The sequence below is a fragment of the Megalopta genalis genome, chromosome 1 (genome assembly GCF_051020955.1).
Source record: "Megalopta genalis isolate 19385.01 chromosome 1, iyMegGena1_principal, whole genome shotgun sequence".
Lineage (NCBI taxonomy): Eukaryota > Metazoa > Arthropoda > Insecta > Hymenoptera > Halictidae > Megalopta > Megalopta genalis.
The window spans coordinates 14,295,337-14,319,793 of NC_135013.1; the positions used below are offsets into that span (position 1 = coordinate 14,295,337).

At 42.9% G+C, this 24,457-nt stretch overlaps 2 protein-coding genes and 1 long non-coding RNA gene across 9 annotated transcripts; 2 read left to right on the forward strand and 1 right to left on the reverse strand.

The window, feature by feature from the left end:
- The first annotated feature begins 504 nt into the window (after window positions 1-504).
- On the forward strand, window positions 505-17,607 carry LOC117223788 (uncharacterized). Its single transcript, XR_004491011.2, has 2 exons — window positions 505-790; window positions 16,465-17,607. It is a non-coding gene; the product is annotated as an uncharacterized LOC117223788 (long non-coding RNA).
- On the forward strand, window positions 785-6,323 carry LOC117223782 (ubiquinone biosynthesis protein COQ4 homolog, mitochondrial). The gene is made up of 4 exons (XM_033476286.2): window positions 785-1,937; window positions 3,289-3,636; window positions 4,981-5,204; window positions 6,024-6,323. Exons 1-4 carry the CDS (start codon window positions 1,677-1,679, stop codon window positions 6,202-6,204), a joined length of 1,014 nt encoding a protein of 337 aa, XP_033332177.2. The 5' UTR covers window positions 785-1,676; the 3' UTR covers window positions 6,205-6,323.
- LOC117223741 (discoidin domain-containing receptor 2) lies at window positions 6,244-22,516 on the reverse strand. Of its 7 annotated transcripts, none has more exons than XM_033476237.2 (15): window positions 22,013-22,511; window positions 21,030-21,203; window positions 20,810-20,915; window positions 18,154-18,379; window positions 17,685-17,832; window positions 16,531-16,838; window positions 15,096-15,312; window positions 14,039-14,860; window positions 12,924-13,087; window positions 12,149-12,319; window positions 11,956-12,065; window positions 10,763-10,942; window positions 10,593-10,685; window positions 9,986-10,127; window positions 6,244-9,358 (listed from the first exon to the last, which is right to left on the reverse strand). In XM_033476237.2, the coding sequence occupies exons 2-15, from the start codon at window positions 21,139-21,141 to the stop codon at window positions 9,020-9,022; spliced, it is 3,138 nt and encodes a 1,045-aa protein (XP_033332128.2). In that variant the 5' UTR covers window positions 21,142-21,203; window positions 22,013-22,511; the 3' UTR covers window positions 6,244-9,019. The 7 variants fall into 7 exon arrangements, with proteins under 7 accessions (XP_033332128.2, XP_033332117.2, XP_033332137.2 ...); XM_033476226.2 differs by having other exon boundaries at window positions 21,030-21,218; XM_033476246.2 differs by having other exon boundaries at window positions 21,030-21,218; window positions 21,315-22,511.
- Between the last annotated feature and the right edge of the window lie 1,941 nt (window positions 22,517-24,457).

The following is a 24,457-nucleotide window of genomic DNA, read 5'->3' on the forward strand; positions in this document are numbered from 1 at the left end:
CGCAGTGCGCTCTGTTGTGTTCGAAATGAAAATTAGCGGGAAAATTAATGGAAACATACATATTCAAAAACAAAAATATAATATATATGTGTCCTTCGTAAATTCTAACAAATAATTTATACAAAATTTTTTAGACAAAACGTACTATTCGTTGACGTTTGACAAAAAAGTGTATACATAATATATCATTTTCACGACAGCCTACAATTGTCTTATATAATATACAACTACTTATAAATACAACTTAATATATTAATTAATTAATTATTATATATATTAATAAATAATTAATATACAACTACTTATTAGGAATCAGATCTCCCAGTATCTTGACCGCTTTACGACTTTCTTCCAGGAGAGTAAGAGTAGCAGAATTAATGGATTTCCATTGGCAATCTATCGGAATTGTCCAATTTCATTTGTGAGGTCTCCTCTCTGCCACTTAGATCAGATTCCAAGCAGAATCCCCATTGGACACAGTAGACACCAATGGACACACTGGCGTTGAGTGCAAATTCCACGAACGGTCAGGAAGTTGGGAGGTCTGTTAGGAATTCTCTGTGCTTCGGACACCATTTTGGTGTTTCGTGCCCAGTCGTATCGAGCATTCATAGTAGAAACAAAGTATACAAAATACTCGATTCTTACTAATTATAAGTCGAAGTTCGTGAATTATCGTGGTTAGAATTTGAAACCGCCTCTGTTAAAATCAATACAATTGATAATTTACTGTTTATTCACTGTTATAATTGACTGCTAATATACGATATGTTCTCGTCAATCCAAAAATGTAAGTACGTCACCTTACCATGGGTTATCGCAACACGAGAAGGTGCACGCGTTTCGATCGGAATCCCCCGAGTTATAGGATTAGACTGACATGTCACGTGACAATCGTGTTGGTCATCGTATAAACGCGATGAAAATCGATTCGAAAAGATTACATAAATTGCTGTCCGACTTTTGTTTACTTTATCGATGGTCTTATCGTTGGAATTGATAACGTTAAGAATCATCATCGGCCTCGGATTTTCGGCTACCGAACGGCTAAATCGCGTATAATGAAACGAATAACGGATATTTTCGCTATATCTCGAGGTACCGACGTGAAAGTAATTACGGGAATTGTGAGTAACGAGCGGAGGCAGCGTTGGAGGAGAAAGAGAAAAACTGGCGTAGGAGCGAGCGCGAGTGCAAGTGTGAGAACGGGAGCGAGTGCAAGAGCTAGAGCTTGTGTGTACCTTTGTGTAAACGACGGTTGCGCGCCCGAAGAGAAACGAGACGAAACGAAGGATTCGATGAACACGTCAACGAAAAGCGTGGCAGATATCGGTTAGAACGGTGGACGGACCATTGAACAGCACTTACTCTCTGTATCGGAATCAATTTGCATTCTGCCGTACTTTAATCGAGCGCATTTCGTCGAGTGCTCGAAACAAAGTGAACAGAAAGAAGAAGAAGAAGCGACAAGGAAAAAAGAGGAACGAAGCGAGCAAGCGAACAAGCAAGAAAGAAAAATATAGGAGGAAAAGGGATGATGTTAAGGTTATGCCGAAGTACGTTCCATGACACGTGACACGTTAGATATTTTTGCGAGAATCTATTAGTTACGTGATAGCGAGAAAAGGTGAACGTGAACGAGAAGAAAATCTTCGGATGTCAGTCGGTCGTTCGGTATGCCGGGGAATCAACAGAACGTTGTATTTCAGCGGGTCGGTTCCGCCCTGTTTTACGGGTTGTCGTCTCTAATGATCACTGTCGTGAATAAAACGGTGTTGACGTCGTTCGAATTCCCATCGTTCCAAGTGCTCGGCATAGGGCAAATGCTGGCGACGATCGTGTTGTTGTCGGGCGCGAAGAAGCTGCGCTATGTCGAGTTTCCTAACCTAGAAGTGGCAACGTTCGCGAAGATATGGCCGTTGCCAGTGATTTACATCGGTAACATGATCTTCGGATTGGGCGGCACGAAGCAGCTCAGCCTACCGATGTTCACCGCTCTGAGACGATTTAGCATTCTGATGACGATGATCGCCGAGTACTATATCCTGGGAGCGAAGGCGCGCGTTTCCGTTCAGTTGAGCGTCTACACGATGATCGTCGGTGCGGTGGTGGCGGCCTTGAACGACCTCGCTTTCAATCTCGAAGGTTACATGTTCATCCTGTTGAACGACCTGTTCACGGCCGCGAACGGCGTCTACATGAAGAAGAAGCTGGAATCGAAGGAGCTGGGAAAATACGGATTGATGTACTATAACTCGTTGTTCATGATCCTTCCTGCGGTCGCGATCGCTTCCTGGATGGGAGACGCGCGCTCGACCCTCGAGTTCCCCCACTGGGACAATGTTTTCTTTATCCTACAGTTCGGGCTTTCCTGCGTGATGGGCTTCGTGCTTTCTTACAGTATGATCCTCTGTACGCTGCACAACTCCGCCTTGACCACCACTATAATCGGCTGCTTGAAAAATATATGTGTCACGTATCTCGGCATGATCGTCGGCGGCGACTACATATTCACGTGGCTGAACTTTATCGGACTGAATCTGAGCGTGATCGGTAGCCTGGTCTATACGTGGGTGACATTCCGGAGGAAAGAATCGTTGGAACCAAAATATTCTCCGCTCGGCCAAGATCAACCGAGCAGAGCTCAGAACGTGTGATTTTAGCAGACGATATGTCGCGTCCTTCTCTTCTCGTCCTTGTCTTTCGTCTCTTTCGTCTTCGTACTCTCTGTCTTCGTTTTCCGTCTCGACACGTTGCCCGTTCATTTTTTTGTCGTCGATTCCTTATTCTCGCTCGGAGCATTTCGATCCTTTCGTTCAGTTCCCTTTCTCCGTCGTTGCTTGCAAACAACTCCCAACACAGCAAACGGGTTTTCGAGAAGAAAAGAAATCTGAGAATAAATCGGAAGACTGCGAATGCATGTTTGCGCGTATGTTTGCGATGATGAGAGAGTAACGGTGGGGATGGGGAGGGGGGAGAAAAAGAAAAGCAGAGCACAACGAGACGAGCATCATACCAAAGCAAAAAAAGGCCATAGTTCTCGGATCGAGGCGAACGCCGAGGGTTCGCCGGTGTAAATTACGTCGATTAGTAGTAAAATTACCTTGTAAATAGTATAATATAGCCGATAATAGTGTTCGTACGTTTCTAGGGGCAAAACCAATGATCGTCGATATGTACAGAGCATGTACAGAGAACCTGTGTACAGAACGTGTACAGAAAAGTTTTATCGAAATAAATTCTAATGATATAGAGTAGTATGATCTCGATCGTTATTGTCCTCGATCGGTTTCAGGCGGCTCTGTTCGAAGGTTTTTCGGCGACGCCTCGTTCGCGAAGAGTTACGCGATGGATCGCATCGATTTGACGCCGTTGCAGCGCGCGGTTTTGACCATGGGCGCCGCCGCGATATCCTTCACGAATCCGTTTCGCGGCGACATGATCGCCTGTCTAGGAGAGACTACCGGATCCGAAGCTCTCGTCCACTGCCGTCAACAGATGCTGGCTACCGCCGAGGGACGACGCATTCTCGATGAACAACCACGCATCTCCACCGCCACGGTCGATCTCGACGCGTTGAAACGCTTGCCAAAGGGGACCGTCGGCAGAACTTATCGTGAATTTTTGGACGCGAACGTAAGCCCCGAGATTCGGCACACGCGTCCCGATATCTTATCACTTTATCGACCGGTCGTGGTTGAGGTAGTCGCTCGGTAAGACCTGGCCTAGTCGCGCGCGTATTTGCTCCCAGTAGCGGCTAAATTTTCGCTATTCATTGTGTTGTGCTGATTTCTTAAAAAATAATAATAATAATAATAGTAATAATAATAATGTATAATAATAATAATAATTATTATTATTATATTATTATTATTATTATAATTCATAAGAATATTATTATTCATAAGGATATGGGGAGGTTAGTATACAGCTACTAACAAAACAGTAAAGAAACGAAAACCGTCGATAGCTAAAAGCCGACTAACACTATGCCGTCCGGTGACACCACGCTGGTGCCATGCAAAAACTATCTGTTGTATGCCGGTGGTACCACTTTGGTGCCATTTTAAAAAACTGAAATAAAATTTGAACTATATTTCTTGGGTGTTAAAAGGCAGCAAACTAACTATAGCATTGTGCTTATTTAACTAAGAATTAAGTACGAAAATTCTTGGACGACATATCTTAATTTTAGGAATTTATATTACCGCCATCTTCGAAATTTTTTTTTTAAATCTAAAATTTTCAAGCTATTATGCCGGCGTCAAACAAAAGAATCATATCTAAGATGTGCGGACGGGATAATGTTAATAGGCTATCTGTCGAGAAGCATTGGCAATCGAAAAGCCGATTAATAGGCTAGCGGTCGATAAACATTGGCAATCGAAAAGCCGATTAACCAGTTAACTGTGGCGATTTCTTTGCAAAGCGTCCGCCAGTGTGTGTCGCGATAAGCTCTCGTGTCGCGACGAGTTAGCTGTCAGGAAGTTATGAATCCAACTCAAATTATTTATAATTTTCATTTGTTTGTTTCATTTCGTCTTGACCTCTGAACATTTCAAACATATTAAAATTTACGAATATAATTCAGTTTTCGCCAGAATTACAATTTAAATATCGAATTGTAACAAAATTTTACGAACGGACGAATATAATCGTCACGACACAAAATTCTGCCGCATCTCCATCACGGATATAGTCGTCAAACACACTTAACTGGTTAATAGGCTAGCGGTCGATAAAGTGTCATCAAAGAATCTTGTCGCAGAATTTCCTTTCTCGCATGGAATACCCTACTAGCTATAGTTCCAAAGTTGTTCGGCCAAGTGTATGTCTAGTTACCGTGATCAAACTCGGAAGATCATTTCCACCTGTTCAGTAGGCAGGGTGGTCGACGAAAAAAAGAGAATGAATTTAACCTCGCCGTGATGCCATGTTAGTGTCGAAGAATGGAAAAATCGTAAGGTTCCTCTTTTGCAGAATGTGTCGCCCGACTCGAGACCGTTGGTCAGGTTCGTCGAAGATACCGAATTGGCGTACGTGATGCAACGGTACCGGGAGACGCACGATATTTATCACGCGTTGCTACTGATGCCGACCACCATGCTTGGAGAGGTGGCCGTCAAGTGGATAGAAGCGTTGCAATTCCGTTTGCCGATGTGCTTAACCGGAGCGATATTCGGCGCGTATCGGTTGCGTCCAAGGTAACAGCGATATAGGATTACACGCGACAGTCGTCGGCCATTAACACGTTGAATGTCACGAGGGTCACCGGTGACCGACGCTTAACTTGTCGGTGACGCCATGGAGGCCACCGGTGACCGGCGCTCAACTTGGCGGTGACGCCTATGGGGGCCATCGGTGACCGGCGCGCCAAAATTGATAGAAATATATACAGAGTGTCCCAAAAATGTCTCGCAATCCGAAAGTAGGGGATTCCTGAGGTGATTCGAAGAAACTTTTTCCTTAGCGAAAATGCAATTTGCGGCTTCGTTTACAAGTTATTAACGAAAAACAGTGACCAATTAGAGGTGAGATCATTCGGCGCGAGACGGCCGAGTCAATGAGCGGAACTGGGCTCCGCGCACTCGTTGGCTGGGCCGCCGCGCGGCAGCCGAGCTCGCCTCTTATTGGTCAGTGTTTTTCGTTAATAACTCGTAAACGAAGCCTCGGAGAAAATTTTCGCAAAGGGAAAAGTTGCTTCAAATGACCTCGGAAATCTCCCATTTCCGGATTGCGAGACATTTTCGGGACACCCTGTATAGTTTAAAAGAAATGTCAATATCTAAAATTTTGTATCATTACCATCGTCAATTCAAACTGTGATCCCCGTCGCAATTAACATGTCAAACATGGTTATACACTGTAACTTATCTATTGCAGATAATATTTCAACATTATATGTGTATCGCAGAATAGAAAATTCATCGTGGCGCCACGGGAAATTTCTGTAAAACCGTGGCGTGGCATTCAACGTGTTAAGAAAAGCTGTGTACGATAAAAGAGCACCGCGCGGATTTCAGGCAGAGGAAGATGTATCTCCGTTATCATCTTCCGTGGGCCATTCGAACCGGGAACGACGCGAAATTCTTATTGGGAGTTTACTTCGAGGAACGTTGGGAGCAGCCCCTCGAGGAGTTCCATCGGGAAATGAATATCGAGTCGCTGGTCGAACTTCAAGAGAAACCGAGCGAGTCCGAGTAGACCACGTGACTGTTCGATTAGGCAGCGATGCGACACAGCTTTACGGATGGTATAACAATGTTTATTCGTAACGTCGTAACGTTGGAAATATGAAGAATATAATTTTTATAATGATGGAATATACGAGTGCGACTTGTATTACAAATTTCGATACTAATTGTAACCGTAAATAGAAAGGATTGTTCGATAGAAGAGGACGCGCGAACGCGCTACGTCGACACGGTTGATTATCGATCGTCGTTTCGAACGATCGTGATCTTTCATATGTTCGCCGAACCGATCGATAATTGCCGCGCGACGTGCGTAGAATACACGTGTCGCTCGGGTCGATGAAACAACGACTTGCGAAATTGATTGTCTCGTTTCGTTTGCAGGCGACGCGCGCGAATCGCGAATTGTCTAGTTAAAAAATCCTTGAAAGAAACCGTGTTTCACTGACACGGTCGACCGAGCAGCGCGCGTTTTCGCGGAAGTTTTCCATGCTTTTCGTTTCGTTTCCGGTCGAAACGAACGAACCCTTAGCCTAGTCGAAAGCTTAAAAACGTAATAGGAAACATCGATTCTTCCGCGAAACCGAGATTAAAATAACTTCCTCCTTGCGCCGTGGCCTCTCGAGAATCCGCGAAATCTTATTCTACTTACACGATAATCGTATATCATAGGTGCGACCAGTTGAGCACACATTGATACTGATACCGATAACAATAACGATATCGAGAAACGTTCCCGGAAATGTAGCCGGTTACTGATAACCAGGGTCGCCGACAAAAATACAGTAATGTCTCCCTTACTGACGCTCAGGTTGTGCACAGAAATACAGTAATGTCTCTAATTGACGCTGAGATTGCGCACGAAAATGGACAATTTGGAAAGAGGAGAACGATTATTCGAGCCTTGCGATTTATTTTTATAGTTACGAATTGTCTACGATCATAAAAATGAACCGCAAGCATAAAAAAATCGTATCTCCTCTTCCCAAATTGTCCATTTTTGTGGCCAATCTCAGCGTCAATTAGAGAGACATTACCGTACACCATTCGTATAATTGAACGGTATTTCAAAGATAATCAAATTAATGCAATGAAATGCCCTGCTCGCTCTCCAGGCAGAAATGCTTCGGGCAAAAAGTGTGCAAAACTGAGAAGATTGATAACGAATTCTTGAAAAGTATTAATATTGTTAATAAAATATTAACATTGCACTTTTCAAAACTAACGTCGAATATGAAAATGAACAAATTTCATGCGTGTCCAGTAAAATTGGAACACCGCAATTATGAAGCATGATAATATACTTTCATATTTTCGAATACAGGAATTCTCTTTCGATATGCAGTAATGTCTCTCTAATTGACGCTGAGATTGCGCACGAAAATGGACAATTTGGGAAGAGTAGATGCGATTATTCGAGCTTTGCGGTTCGTTTTTATAGCCACGAATTGTCAACGATTATAAAAACGAGCTGCAAGGCTCGAACGATCGTGTCTCCTCTTCCCAAATTGTTCATTTTTGTGCACAATCCGAGCGTCAGTAAGGGAGACATTACTGTAGACAATTTGGGAAGAGGAGATACGATTATCCGAACCTTGCGACTCGTTTTTATAGTTGTATACAATCGATAACAATAAAAAATGAGCAACAAGGCTCGAACAATCGTATCTTTTCTTCCAAAATTGTCGATTTTTGTGTACAATCTAAGCGTAAATTAGAGAGACATTACTGTATTGGCTGTTCGAGCACGGTCGGGAAAGGTTTTTGCCACGTGTACGAGCACCTTGTGTATGCGAGGTAATATTGCGACGAAAACATTGTGTAGCGGCGGATTTACGATTTTGTAGGCTGACAGATTTTTTCTAGTCGATTCTCGTTCGACGACGAACTCTCTTTAGTGCCGTATCACTCGATAGGCGCGGAGCATGATTTGCGAGAACCTATTCTACCGATCGCCGAAGTTAACGTTGCCATTGATAAATCCGCCATTGATTGTACGGCGCGAGAACGAGAAGCGTGAGTGCGCGTTCGCGAACCAATCGGATTGCCGGCGATAATTTGAAAGCGCAATCATTGTCGCGCACACGATTAGACGAGAGCACGAGGATACAATAATGTCTCTGTAATTGACGCCCAGATTGTCCACAAAAATGGACAATTTTGGAAGAGGAGATACCATTGTATTGAGATACCTTGTGGCTCGTTTCTTATGGTTTTATGGATTATCAACAACTATAAAAACAAGCCGCAAGGCTTGAATAATCGTATCTCCTCTTCCCAAATTGTCCATTTTTGTGGACAATCCGAGCGTCAATTAGGGAGACATTACTTGGTAACATTATCAAAACTTCGTATCCCTCGGTGACGGCGAACTTACTCGTTAGACAATTTACATGTATTTCTATATGTATACTTGTACGTACACGCATATATATACGTAAAGACCAGAGTCCATAGTAAATCTAGTTGAGCATTACGAGTCGATGGCCAGAACATCCTGGAGCGACGCATCGATTTGTACGAGAATCTCGCGAGAAAGTCTTGAAGTCTTGCGTTACCGAAAGAAGAGAGGAGCGGCGACGGATGGTCGAGGATCAGGAGTCGAGAGAAATTGGTCATTTCTCTTTGTTCCTCGTCTTCGGCCGTGGAATGGTACCGCGCGTATATAGAGACAGAGAGGAAGACAGAGTGGAAGACGGAGGGAGAGACAGGAGGAAGCTGGACGAGCATAAAAAAGATAAATTTACATACACGAAACAGGATGCATCTTAGCTGATTGTAACCGATTTTGGTCCGCGCGAATCGCGACCGAGTGCCCCGCGACTTCAAACGTGCGCCAGTTTCTCGAGATAACGATTCATTTCTTCGAAGGTAGGCCTGTCCTCGGTTCGTTTGCTCCAACATTCGTTCATAACGCGATAGAGATCGTCGGAGCAGTAATTAGGCCTCGGCAGAACTCGCGGCTGATATTTTTCGTCGACGTTGATTAGGCCGTTTCCGGTCCCGGTTCCGTTTCCATCCGCGTTCCCTTGATACCAGCGGTTGTGATTCTCGAGAACCTGCTCCGACGTTAGATGCGAATACGGAATTTCTGTACAGCTCGTCAATATCTCCCAGATCGTTACGGCGAACGACCAAATGTCCGCTCGGCAGCTTCGCGTGCTCTGTAAACAAACAAAAAAAAAACGTTCGTGAACGTGCACCGTCGGTAATCGTGACGCAGCGTTTTCGATAACACCGTCCGACAAAATCAAACTTTTTTTTCTGATTTCCTATAGCCACTATGAAATTCTTGTAGAGCTTCACTCCCCCATATAGTATACTATTTAGTATTATATATACTATACTATAGTAATATAGTATACTATATACTAGTATAGTATATATACTATATACTATACTATAGTAATATAGTATACTATATAGTATACTATATAGTATGTATATAGTATACTATAGTAATATATATATCGAGTTTCTCGAATATAGTGGCATGCAATTTATTAATTGCTTTTTGGTCCTAAATAGCAATAAATTAATGTGAAAGTTTAAAAAAAGTTTCGACGCGCGCAGTTTCTCCGCAATATTTTTGTATTTTTACGAGAAGTTCTTTGTTGTTTGTAGACATTTCTGAAGAAGAAACGGCCCGATAGAAGCGTCGGAACGATGTACATTTCGAGTAGGTCGAGGAAATGTTCGTCGGTAACATGTACACGATGTTTTGCCGCCATGCGCTTCGTTGCTCGCTTCTCTATGTTCGGCAGGGCCGAAGCTATAATCATCGTACTTACCAGAATGACCGCTTCCCATGCCATCCAACGAAGTGGAATCTTCCCGTTGTACGCGTCCATGTAGTAATGGTGATCGTACTTGCTGCAGAACATCGCATGATCGGACACCTTTATCGTCAGATTTTGTCCAACGATGCAATTTCTGAAACACGCGAAACGTTCGCGTTCGTATTTGGCAATAGTTCACAGTAATGTCTCCCTTACTGACGCTCGGATTGTGCACATAAATGGACAATTTGGGAAGAGAAGATACGATTATTCGAGCCTTGCAACTCGTTTTTTTATGGTTATCGATTGTATACAACTATAAAAACGAGTCGCAAGGTTCGAATAATCGTATCTCCCCTTCCCAAATTGTCTACAGTAATGTCTCCCTTACTGACGCTCGGATTGTGCACATAAATGGAAAATTTGGGAAGAGGAGACACGATTATTCGAGCCTTGCAACTCGTTTTTATAGTTGTTGATCATCGATAACCATGAAAAACGAGCCACAAGCTCGAATAATCGTATCTCCTTTTCCAAAAATGTCCATTTTTGTGGACAAACCGAGCGTCAATTAGAGAGACATTACCGTAACTGGTTTAGCTGGTCAAAGTTGTTTTACCTGGCCGCCAGGTCGCAGTGCGGAATCTTCACAGACTCTAGATACTTCATGCCGCTCGCGATTTGCCTTGCGAAATTCAAGCGGTCGTTATAGCTGAAAAACGGAAAGCGAATCGTTAAAATCGAACGGGCTCGATTTTTCTCCCATTTGTCGCGATGAAACCAGAAAACCTTAGGGTCGTCTCGTTCTCGGCGAACGTGCTCCGGCTTTGGAAAAAGGTGGGCAGATCCCCCAACTCGCTGTACTCGAACACGGCTCCGAACGGTTCTTCCTCGACCAACGCGAGCATCCTTGCCACGTGCGGATCTCGGAGAGTTGCCAGAACGCGCATATCTTTCGTAAAGTCGATTCTGTGGAAATCCATCATCGAATGCGTTCGAACAATGACGAAAAATAACAAACGTTAGAATTACAGTAATATGTCTCCCTAATTGACGTTCAGATTGCGCACAAAAATGGACAATTTGGGAAGAGGAGATGCGATTGTTAGAGCCTTCTACAATCGTATCTTCTCTTCCCAAATTGTCCATTTTTGTAGACAAGCTGAGCGTCAATTAAAGAAACATTACTGTATCTAGCGTCAAGGTGGAAAGCATCGATACAGTAATGTCTCCCTAATTGACGCCGAAATTGTGCAGAAAAATAGACAATTCGGGAAGAGAAGATACAATCAATTGTGCCTTGCGTCTCGTTTTTATAATTTATTACAATCGTTAACCATAAAAACGTGGCGCAAGGCTCGAACAATCGTATCTTCTCTTCCCAAATTGTCCATTTTTATGCGCAATCTGAGCGTCAGTTAGGGAGACATTACTGTGTTCTGAAACGGGAAGGTGAAGAGTAATGTTCTACAGTAAATTCTCCCTAATTGACGCTCGGATTGTACAAAAAAATGGACAATTCGGGAAGAGAAGATACAATTAATCGAGGCTTGCGCCTCGTTTTTATAATTTGTTACAATCGATAACCATAACAAACAAGTCACAAGGCATAATCGTATCTTTTCTTCCCAAATTGTCCCTTTTTTGCGCAATCTGAGCGTCAATTAGGGAGACATTACTGTACTAACTAAAAGAATTACAGTAATGTCTCTCTAATTGACGCTCAGATTGTCCACAGAAATGGACAATGTAGGGAGAAGAAAGACGATTATTCGATCCTTGCTGTTCATTTTTATAGTCACGAATCGTCAACAACTATAAAAATAAACCGCAAGGCTCGAATAATGGTATCTCCTCTTCCCAAATTGTCCATTTTTGTGCGCAATCTGAGCGTCAATTGGAGAGACATTACTGTACTACTAAAAGAATTACTAACTAGAACACACTAACGAAAAGAGAACGTTAGAATGGTATAAGCGTACCGCAAAGAATCGACGACGCCTCGCCAGAGAGACCTGACGATCACGGTTTGCCGATTTTGTACAGATCCCACGTTCGGACTCGCGATCCCTTTCGCCTCGCACAAGTGCACCTGTCGCGAATGGATGTCTCGATTTAGACACGTTTAGACGCTCTCGCAACTTATCCCAATCGTGGTCGAAAGTCAATGCTTACCAAGCCGAAGTTACCTTCGCCGAGCATGTCCAGGATCCGTAGCCTGTGTCTCGAAATACGCCGGATATTTCGTGTATCGAGCGTCCTTGTTATGATCGCTTTGCCACCCTTCTCTCGGATGTGTAACGGCGTGAACGGGCTCACGGTCGACGACAGTTCTCGCCTTTTTATCTGAAATTACGTGTATTCTTCGTTACGCAACGATCTCAAAGTGAACATTATAATGGCACACCGGAAACTAGAGGGCTGTTTATCGCGGCTTTTATTCACTTTCAAGCACAATTAACTTTACATTTATCGTATAAAATATATCGAATTTTGTTACTTAAATTCATTATTTATTTAATGATTATATAATTCATATTATATAATTCATTATTTATTTGTTAAACTTAAACACGTGAAATTTCTGTTCTTAAAACACCACGGAAGATTATTTGAATTTTTCATAATGAACTCACGAAATTTTCTGCGAAAGCTTATAAAAGTGCTTAAAAAGGTACTACTGAAAGAAATGAAGATCGATATTCACCAAAAAATAAATTCGGTAAATTCTCCCTAATTGACCCTCGGCATGTACACAAAAATGGACAATTTTGGAAGAGGAGATACGATTACTAGTTGTCAGCAACTATAAAAACGTGCCGCGGGGTTCGAATAATCGTGTGTCCTCTTCCCAAATTGTCCATTTTGGTGCGCAATCCGAGCGTCAATTAGGAAGAATTTAGTTAGAAAATTGATCGCCGTCGTATTTCGAATCACACCGACATCTTACCGTCAAAATATCCGTGGCAGCATAGTATCCTTCGTGCACCTTCCGAACCGTTTTCCCCGGAACAGAATAATGGGTAGGCTTTTTCGTCTCGGCGACAGCTGGGGCCGGGAGCGCGAATTCCGTCGATTTGTTTCTCGTGAAGTTCGAGATTTTGCATTTGAAGTCTGTAAAATGACAGAGAGAAAGAAAGATATACATACAGTAATGTCCTCTAATTGATGCCCAGATTGATCACAAAAAAGGACAATTTCGTGGCACGTGGCCTCCGAATTCCCTTCGAATCGAGCAAAGAATTAGAAATAAATAAGTTGTGTCATCAATATTATTCTAGCATTACTGTGTATAGTAAATCCTCTCTAATTGACGCTCAGATTGCGCACAAAAACGAGCAATTTGAGAAGATGAGATACGATTGTTCGAGTCTTGCGGTTTATTTTTATAGTTACGAATTGTCAACGATTATAAAAATGAACCGCAAGGATCGAAAAATCGTATCTCCTCTTCCCAAATTGTCCATTTTTGTGAACAATCTGAACATTAATTAGAGAGACATTATTGTATACCATTCGTATAATTGAACGGTATTTTAAAGATAATCAAATTAATGCAATGAAATGCCCTGCTCGCTCTCCAGGCAGAAGTGCTTCGGGCAAAAAGTGTGCAAAACTGAAAAGATTGATAACGAATTCTTGAAAAGTATTAATATTGTTAATAAAATATTAACATTGCACTTTTCAAAACTAACGTCGAATATGAAAATGAACAAATTTCATGCGTGTCCAGTAAAATTGGAACACCGCAATTATGAAGCATGATAATATACTTTCATACTTTCGAATACAAGAATTCTCTTTCGATATACAGTAATGTCTCTCTAATTGACGCCGAGATTGCGCACGAAAATGAACAATTTGGGAAGAGGAGAACGATTATTCGAGCCTTGCGGTTTATTTGTATAGTTATAAATTGTCCACAATTATAAAAACGAGCCGCAAGGCACGAATAATCGTATCTCTTCTTCCCAAATTGTCCATTTTAGTGGACAATCCGAGCGTCACTAAGGGAGACATTACCGTATAGACCAAGATGGCGGGTGGTGTCCCAGTCGGACTCACCGGTGCAGGATTCGGATGTACGCGGGGATATGTTCAGTCCAGCGAGGATGAAATCTTCGTCGGGGAGCAGTTGGCAAGTTTTCTCGTACACGACGGAAGCACGATGAGGCTGATTGCCGGCAGCTTGCGAGTTGGCTCGCGAACGATCCGATTGCTGATCCGCCTGGGTATTGGTCGAATCGGTTTCGACGAGTGCGTTATTGATGATAGCGGCGGTGTCGGACGTGGTTGTAGTTGCGGTTGCTGTCGCGGCGGTGGTCGCGGTTGCGATCGCGGTCGCGGTTGCAGTTGCGGTCGCAGTTACTGTCGCGGTTGCAGGTGCGATTGCAGGCGTGGTCGTGGCCGTTGTCGTGCTCGCAGAGTTGAGGGTGCCGCTGGCGGAGGTGGCCATTGTAATAATAATGGGTTTGCGAATCAGAGACAGTCCGTTTACGATCGAACTGTGAATTTTAACGTCTTTCGGATTGATTGCGATGCCGGGAGCGGACGAGTCGCACAGGAGAGCCGTGTGCTTTTGCAGGAGCGCTACCTTGTTGCGGCCTCTTTGCTTGATCAGAAACGCCGTGCACGTTAGAAAGAGAACGATCACGGTCAGCAGCCCGCTAACAAGACCGACGTAAGTCTGAAGGCTTGCCACGGGGAAAGCGTCCAGGGTCGAGTCGTCGTCTTTAAGAATCTTGTAAATATCCGTCTCGTTCAGATCGGACATCGTGGTTTCCAGCTCGGACAATTTTCTCCATAGTTCGCTTTGATTTCGATCCTCGCCGAACGATCGATCGATGGACGTGTAAGAACCAACCAAACGGTTCTCAATGATCGAGACTGGTAATAATGGTGAAAACGTTAGAACCGTGCTGTTTGTGCAACGTGGGAAAGATTAATTAACCAGTTAGCTGTGTTCGACGAGTATACTCGTCACGGAGAAGTGACAGCATTTTGTTTCTTGACGAGTATACTCGTCATCGCTTGATTCTTGCGACACATATAGGTGCGCGCTCTGGAAAGGAGGCGCCACAGCTAACTGGTTAAACTAACGAAACAGAGCAATGAGCCGTACCCGTGTGGAAAGTGATCTCGCTGAGAAGCAACCATTTCCCGGCAAAATCGAGTTCCAACTTCACGAACCTTCCGGTCTTGGACCGCAACGGGATCGACGTCGAGAGAACGGTGCTGATCGCATCGTTGACGTCGATCGGAATCGTTTCCGATATGTCCGGGTTCGTTTGGTAGTCGTCACCGTCGGTGGAGAACCAAATTCGCAGTCTGGAGAACATCTGCGAGAGTAGAACCGAGTCAACAAGCCGGTTTATTAAGAAAGAGTTAAGAAGGTTTATTAATCCTTTGCACTCGAGTGGTGACTCAAATTTGTTATATCATCTTTTAAGATAATTTTGATATTAACCCTTAGCGCTCCGAAGGCTCCGCTACGGAGATATTTGTCATTTGTTCCGTAACTCCGAAGGCTCCGCTGCGGAGCCAAATGTTTTTAGCATACGTTATCGTCGGTGTTAACAATTGTTATCTGTAGTTAAAACGTGCTAAGTCTGTACCATTACGATTAAAGCATTTTATGGCCTTTTCTATGGTTAGCAACACGGAGAAAGATAAATATTACGATGAGAATTTAGAGCCGAGTGATACCGAAGACGTATTTGATTTTGAAGAGTTAAAAGACATTGTGGAAGACAATGTTGGTTATGATTCTGTCACTTCGAGTAGTAGTAGCGAAATTACACTACCAAAGAGACGAAGGATGAGAATTATTGAAAGCGAAAGCGAAGATTCCTTACAAGACTTGGATGAATGGCGTGATGTTACGGAAGAATTACATATTCCAGATAGAATACCTTTCAACGTATTGCCACAGGTCATTGGACCACAAGTTTCTACAAACATTCAACAGCCGATACAATATTTTAAATTATTTTTCACGGTCGAATTGGTAAACGAAATTATAAAGGAAACCAACAATTACGCAGAAAATGTTCTAAACTTGAAAGAAATATCTGGTAACTCTATTTGGCAAAGTGAATACTGCGACACTTGTCCAAATAAACCCAGAATGCACATGGGAGATTGTTACCAAAGATATCGCACCATGGTGAATGACAAAATTTAAAATTTATCTTGTATTTACAATAGGAAAATGTATATTTATAAAATCAATAAAATCAAATGCATTCGCAAGGACGTGTAATCTTTTCCGCTCAAAATAAGACTTCCTTTATCTCAGGCGCTCCGCTCCAAAAATGTGCCGGAAAAAGAAACGCGCGGAGCGCTAAGGATTAACAAAGTGTAGATTTAAACAATTGTTAAGAGTGTAACCGTTGCGCGAGTCCCAAGAGTCACTTTCATATGCATAAAATGCATTTTGTCAATATAAAGTAGAAATACTATAAGTTAGAAAAATTATTTTATATTTTCAGTTAAGATAGCTTCGAGTGCAAAGGGTTAAGAAGACGGCGAGGAAAACGGAGAGGGAAAACGCGAACCTCGACTTCCAGTTCCGGCAAACGTGCCACGTGAATCGAGCAATTCTCGAATTCCCGCAGCTCTTGAAATTCGAAGAGGAATTGAACGGTTTCGCGATCGGTCCATCCTACCCAATTGGTGGCAGTCGCCGTGGAGGACAAAAGCTCGGAGAGCTCGCCTAAAATTCCATCCGTCAGCTGGCCCAAACCGTTCACTAGCGATGAGTCGGGTCCGGGTTCCTTATCACCGTCGTACGACGAATCTTCAACGTTGCATCCACCAGGTCCTTCTCGCGTTCCACGCGGAGCGACGTACCTGACAACGTACTCTGCCAACGTGTGTTACAATACATTAGATTAGGCCCGATTAGATCGATTATTTTTAAATTTGCAATTTAATATTTTATATAAATTACGCAAACTCTAATATTAGAAATCTTCAAATTCCATCCATAAATTTACAATTTATTCCTTTAACACGTTGAATGCCACGGGGGTCACCGGTGACCGGCACTTAACTTGGCGGTGACGCCATGGGGGCCACCGGTGAACGGCGCGCCCAAATTGACAGAAATATATATGATTTAAAACAAGTGTCAATATCTCAAATTTTGTATTACTACCATCGTCAATTCAAACAATGACCCCTGTCGCAATTAACACGTTCCGTGCCACGTGTACCATCGATGGTACACGCTTGCATGTTTACTTAGTGAACTGAACAAATTGTTTACAAGAAATTTAGAACCGAAGAATCAATTTCCACCGCAAGAATGGGCGTTGATAAGTTTTTGTTACGTTGTTATGTGTACGAGAATGAATAATTGCACGTAATACATCAAGTTTTAGTAAAATATCAAAGTGTGAAGATTCGAGTAAAAAAAGCTCGGCACGGAACGTGTTAACATGTCAAACATGGTTATACACTGTAACTTATCTATTGCAGGTAATATTTCAACATTATATGTATCGCATAAAAGAAAATTCATCGTGGCGCCACGGACAATTTCTGTAGAATCGGCGTGGCATTCAACGTGTTAATCAGGCATAATATTATTTTCTTTTCTATAATAACATTAAATTTACTACATAATTTTATTAACGTTTTAATTTTTAAACCAGTATAAACCAGTATAAATTATGAATCATGTTGCTCGCAGGAGGCGTGTACTTACGATCCCACAAGCATCCATAAATCTCGACTCGCATGCACACGGTTCGAGGATGCTTGCTGTACGGCACGAATCGCACCCTGCTCGCGACGAACGGCAGGTCCAGCTTTTGTTTCTCCACGAGGTACGTGTTGCTGTTCCCACGCAACACCTGAAACGGTCAAGCTTCGTTCGATATACCGTCCTACGTACCCAAGGATCTAGTTTATTCGTGCAACATTCACAGGAGACGTCTCGCTTTGCGCTCGAAACAAGAGACCAAACCAGACCGTCTCGACAACCCCTGGCCCTAATCCGAGATATCCGGAATCGAAAATCGAAAATCTTACAGCTTCACGTCGTCACCTTGGACCCGGTATTATGTCTCTGTATCGTGTCTTATTGTTTTGTCCGTCGATACGAACGATCCGAACGATCGCGAAATCGAAGCAACGCGGACGACTCCCGCGGTCGATTTACCGACGACACGAACTCTGTCACCCTTCAAATTCTTGTACTGATGCCATTTGGTGTCGCGCCAGTATTCGAGAAAAAACGCCTCCGCGAACTCTTGGCCTTGACCGTTGCCGAACCGTCCTTGAGTCTCGGTCCACGCGATCAGGTGGTTTCTCGTCAGGTCGATCTCCAGGTATTCTCGTATCGCGCTGCTGATCTGCGCCTTCGGACACCAGGCACCGCCGTTCTTTTCTTGTCGTATTCTACAATCACGGTGACGAAACGTTCGAATTTTTCTGAGACAGTCGGCGGTTCCCGCCTTCTTCTCTTTCAACCGCACGTTCACAATCGCGAACAAACTAAAATTTGTGTAATAGAGGCACGGGAAAGGAACGCGATTTCGTGGCACGGGACAAGGGGGTGAAGAGATTTCCCCTCGATTCGTACATTTCCTGGCAACACAGTTTCGAAACTATTGTTTCGCCCGATGAATACTACAGTAGTGTCTCTCTAATTGACGCACAGATTGTCCACTAAAATGGACAGTTTGGGGAGAGGAGATATGATTATTCGAGCCTTGCGGCTCGTTTTTATAATTGTGGACAATTTATAACTATACAAATAAACCGCAACGCTCGAATAATCGTATCTCCTCTTCCCAAATTGTCCATTTTTGTGGTCAATCTGCGCGTCGATTAGAGAGACTGCATTAGCCTTTACGACTAATTTACGACATCCGGTTGAAATCGATGTTCACCGTTCTTTTGATTAATTTATTATCATGAGGATTTATTCGAGTGAATGAAAATTAATTTTGTCGATCGAATTAGTACAACTCTGAATGGACTCTGAGATCAGTTGATGCAAAGATAATGACTGAATTCTGTTGCTTCGATCGTTTACCTGATAAATTTCATTACTAGACTGCAGATTTTTACGCGAAATAAAAATTGCCCGAGTTAATTATAATGAAACTTAAGTCCGATAAAAATGTCTTTACTCTTTTAGTCGTCCTTAATCAGCTGGAAAAATATTCTTCGATTCTTCTAACGTCTTCACCGTTGCGTATTTAATCTAGTTACAGTAATGTCTCTCTCATTGACGCTCAGATTGTGCACGAAATTGGACAATTTGGGGAGAGGAGATACGATTATTCGAGCCTTAAATCTCGTTTTATAGTTGTTGATAATTCGTAACTATAAAACGAGGCGCAAGACTCAATTCAATCGCATCTCCTCTTCCCAAATTGTCCATTTTTGTGCGCAATCTAAGCGTCAATACTGGAGACATCACTGTATTAGGGTGCTCCATAAGTTCTTTCCGTGTCGCGCTATGAATAACTCTACCTGGCTGTGTTTATATAAACACGTAGGCTTATCTCTTGACTGTTTAGGGTATCGGTTTCACTCGTCCCAGAGCTCTTTTAGAGTATATTTCGTTGTTGACAAAGTTCCTTATCAAATTTTTCTGCGCCGTTCTATATGGATAGCCGAAAGAAGCATTTGCGGCATGTTATGCTTTATTGCTTTAAAAAAAGTGATATGGCAAAGGACACTGCGAACGAGATTTGTACCGTTGACAGTGCCGGTTCTACGACTATTAGGACAGTCCGCAATTGGTTAAAGAGCTTTATAGCTGGCAATTATGATTTGAAAGATGAAGACCGCAGCGACAGTCCAACAACGACGGATGCGGAACTTATCAAAGATATGCTCGCTGAAAATCCGCGATATAGCGTGTGCGGATGCCACTAACATATCCAGGACAACGGTACATAAGCATTTAATCAAGATGAGATGTGTGAATCCATTCGAAGTTCCACAACGTCGATAGGTGTTGACACCAGCTTTATGAACCACGTCTCTACGTGCGATTCGCTTCTCCAACGACATGGAAGAAATCCTTTCCTAAAGAGGCTTGTCACTGGAGACGAGACTTGGATTTGATACCAAAATGTGCATCGAAAACGAACTTGGTCAAAAAGAAATAGTCCCTCGATTGTTGCGAAGCCAGGACTTCGTCCGAAGAAAGTTCTTTCGCGCATTTGGTGGGACTGGAAAGGTGTAGTCTACTACGAGCTCCTTCCTCAAGGTGAAACGATCGATTCAGCTAAATATTGTAATCGACTCGATGAATTGAAAGCCGCCATAGCAGAAAAACGGCCAGAATTGGCGAACCGACGCGGCGTCGTTTTTCATCGCGACAACGCAAAACCGCGTGTTGCGTTGGTCGTAAGACAAAAATTATTGCAGTTCGATTGGGACGTTCTACCTCATCCTTCGTACTCCCCAGACATTGCTCTATCCGATCATTACTCGTTCTTCTCGTTAAAAAATTCTCTCCGTGAAAAACGGTTTAAATTCGTAAGCGAAATAAAAACGCACCTTGATCAATATTTTGCAAATAAGCCTCAACGATCTTGGAAAGACGGCATAATGAGGCTTCCTGAAAGATGGACGAAGGTAATAGAGCAGAACGGTTCATATATAGCTCGATAAATCAACCTTAAGCAACAAATATCGTGTAATGATTTCGCATCAGAAAAAAAAGGAAAGAACTTATGGGACACTCCAATATCTTGACTGTACAAACAGACTATCCCAGAAAAATGGAGCACGAGAGCACGGTATTCGCGGTGCTCGCAGTAATTCAACAAATAAAACCGAAAGAAAAAGAGAAACGTGTTCGCGTACCTCGCGTTTTGAGGGCCCACCGATTTGCTCTCGTAACTCGAGGAAGCTGTGATGGCATCGTCCGGTATTTTTCCCTCCTCCATACCCAATGGAAGAATGCATTCACCTGAAACGCGACGAAGTTTTTCTTCTTGCGAGTTTCGTTCTCTGTTAATCACGCACAATTTAACCGATTTGTTAATCAGCGAGAGAGACAGAGAGAGAGAGAGAGATGGCTCACCAAAAACGTTTCTCGTCGAATCCTCCATGGGCGGCGAATAGCCAGCGACTAGCATTACCAAAGAGACAACGGTTAACAAAGCACGGCGCATTTTGACATCGGATCCTGACATTCGTTACGGATGCATTTACAGTTCATGATAGGTCGAGTAAGTCGGTATCGTCGTTCGTTGCCCTGAAACCGAACAACCTGTTCGACGAATTATAAACACGCATCTTCCTCCATTCAGAAAGGAAAACGTTGCGAAACATGTTCGCGGATAGTGCCATCAATTTTCATCGTTACCGTTGCTCGGACGTCGAGTTCCCTCGGCACGAGAGATTCTCTCTTTGTTCGAGAATCGTTCGAGCAAGGTGCTTAAAACAGGAGTCACGGATCGCGTTTACACGGCTCGTTGTGCGTAACTCGTTGCTCGCTGTGTTCGGACGTTAATTAGATTCACTGATGAAAAATGAAGACAGAGATGGTCGGGGAAAGGTGTCGGAGCCGGAGTTGGGGAATGCGCACGGGGTCGAGCTCTGCTATGCGTGCAACAAGTAAAGCACGATCAATACGAGCTGACCGTAGGAACGAGAAGATCCCGACCATGCTCGTTTCACGACGTTCTTTCACGTTTCCAACGATTCACGCGTACTCTCGTTCGCGATGCGGATCGATACCGTGTTCGATACTCTGAAGTACCTTGATCGCCACTTCCCTGGAATTTTCAATTAACGTTTCTCCCGATCGATTCGAACAACGCGCTTCGGTTCTCGGCACCACCCTTTGTCAACGTACGCGGTCCATTTTTTTGGTAACGCGAACAAATCGCGTTCACTGTCGACAACGTGATCCTAGTTCGGGAGAGAAACGACCCTCGCGTCTTCGTTCTTTCGCGCAATCGAAAATTGATATCCAGTCCGGCGGAACAGTGTGACGTGCTTTCGCACGCTTGAAATTTCCTCGAAAATTCCATCGAACCGTTGTCACAGCTTTTTCCTTACCTGCTTCTAAACTCGACGCTTCCCGTCGTCGATGCATCGCGGCGAGCCGGCAACTTTTGGAATCACGAAGCATGATATCAGCTTCGTTACAGCTCGATACGGATCCGGTTTGATCTGACTCGAGTCGATGACAGAGAACAACCGACGTGTTGAAATTAATTGTGATTGCACACCGACGTCGCGCTGTGGTAACAGCGGTCAATTTGCTCGACCGTGTTTCGTTTTGTTAATCTTCGACTTTCGAATGCTGGATTTTGCGATCGCATTCCTGTTACCGTTCCCGTTCCCGAAGCGAGACGCGCGCGGCTGACTTGGTACACGCGCAACGCGCAACTCCCCGCTGCTAGATGTTAGCTGTTACAAGGGTTGGCCAGCATCCGCGATGTTACCCCGTGGGGGCAAAACGATTCGAGAGTATAAACGCGATAGGAAGGAGAGAGAGAAAAAGGGCGGAGGTGACTCCGTTTCTGTTGCAGGTTCCAGGCTGCTCTAGAACAGTTATTCATTATGGAAATTTTAACTCTGATAGAGTTACGATTTTATTATATAATATTATTATTTATTATTTATATATATAATTATATATTATTTATAATATTATTATTTATTATTTATATATATAATTATATATTATTTATAATATATATTTATTATTTATTATATAATTGTGATATAATATAATTTAAACTTTCGTTGTCCCGAGGTTTAAGTAATAGAGTTACGATTTTACTTAAACCTCGGGACAACGAAAGTTTAAATTATATTTAATAACTAATTAAACTATATAAATTAAACTATATTTAATAACGTAACTCTATCAGAGTTAAAATTTCCAGATATTTTTGGGACACTCTGTATATATATAATATAATATATAATATATCGTAAATTATGAAACGTACTTTAACAATTACACAATCTAGAATGAAGGCTTGAGTTTTTATTATAGATTTGCACAAGTCTGGATTTCTATTTAGTTTCTTTCTCCTTCTATCTCAATTTTTAGAATGATATAGTTATTTATAAATGTATCCATCGGAAAGTGTCTACCTCTAGCTTGAATTCGAGTTCTCGAAAGTTTGAAAATTCGCTCAGAAATACATATTTAAATCGATACGAAGTGTCCCCTGAAAATTAAATCATTTTTCTCTGAGCTCGTGTCAGGATTTATTAACTTTTTACGTGATATCGATGCAGCAAATTTTCCTGGCCAATTCTGTGCTCTTTGTTGATCTTTTTTGTACTAATCATGTCATGTAGTGGGAAAACGTTGAAGCTTGTAGATAAGATTATCAAGAGTCGATTTTGTTCAATAGTTTGAGCGTTCTGCCGCTTGGTTAACCTTTTAGGTACGGCTGAATTCTGAGCGAGGCTATTTCTCTGGACGGCAGAGTCTGATGTGTACTGTACAGAGTTTGGTGAGTGACGCCTCGCGTCAGCCGTACTCGATTCTTATTGGTCACTGTTTTTCGTTAATAACTCGTTAACGGTGCCTCGGAGAAAATTTTTGTAAAGGAGAAAGTTGCTTCAAATGATCCGAGGAACCCGCCATTTCCGGATTCCGAGACAGTTTTGGGACACCCTGTAGACTGTTGTAAATCGATGTGAAGACAAAAGAAGTGTGAAACAATGCACATGAAGACGATTATTTGGTTCAAACGATGAGCGAGTGAGCTACTAGAGCAAACCACTAAAGCGGCGTGTCGTTCTGAAAGATGATATCCGCGGAAACCACTATAGTGACGCGTCGGGCCTAAAAGGTTAATTGGCGCTGTACAGGTTCCCAAATAGGCATTGTAATTTCACCACCAGAGGCATCACTATCGCTGCTGAAGTTTCATGTAATTCACTCTGTCGAATTTTCCTGTGTGCTGCAAGGTCGATGGCAAGAGGCTTTTTTGTGGATTTTTAGATTGATAGAGTGCATTAAATGAGCCGTTTATTTTGAAAGTGGCATAAATCACTTTTTTTTTAAATGAAAAGTTACCGTTCAATTGTAATTAGTGTTACCATTAACTCGATTTTTTTGAAAAAATGACTTATGCCACTTTCAAAATAAACGGCTCAAATAAGTAAGTCGCGCTCTGCGAGTGCATCCTTTTATCGGCGCACTGGTCGAACGTTACGAGTCTTCTTTCGGATTTGGTCGGGTCGCTCGACCAGCGCGTAACGCCGATCGCAAGGGTCAGCCTAACAACGCCGGAGGCCTTAGCAACGTCACGATGTTTACATCGCGACGCTCAAGTCGCACGCACGCGTGCGTCGCGTGAAGTTGACTCACAGGAGTACGGGAGCACTGATCGGCTGTTGTGATTTCGAAGGTCGCTCCGAAATCGTAACGCGCTCTGGTCATTAAACTTTGGCTCCTATAATTTTCGTATTTCGTATTATTGAACCTTTATCATTCTGTATATTATAACTTTGTACAATGTTACATATGTATTA

Excerpts from the sequence above, each read along its gene's own strand:
- LOC117223741 (XM_076521673.1), bottom strand. The coding sequence starts at position 21,141 with ATGTCAGGATCCGATGTCAAAATGCGCCGTGCTTTGTTAACCGTTGTC. Across the intron at positions 14,847-15,069 it reads CTCATTGCTCTGTTTCGTTA|AACCGTTTGGTTGGTTCTTA; the intron begins GTTTAACCAGTT and ends TCGATCATTGAG. Across the intron at positions 10,128-10,592 it reads CACTGCGACCTGGCGGCCAG|AAATTGCATCGTTGGACAAA; the intron begins GTAAAACAACTT and ends CGCGTGTTTCAG.
- LOC117223782 (XM_033476286.2), top strand. The coding sequence starts at position 1,677 with ATGCCGGGGAATCAACAGAACGTTGTATTTCAGCGGGTCGGTTCCGCC. Across the intron at positions 3,637-4,980 it reads GTGAATTTTTGGACGCGAAC|AATGTGTCGCCCGACTCGAG; the intron begins GTAAGCCCCGAG and ends CCTCTTTTGCAG. Across the intron at positions 5,205-6,023 it reads GCGTATCGGTTGCGTCCAAG|GCAGAGGAAGATGTATCTCC; the intron begins GTAACAGCGATA and ends CGCGGATTTCAG.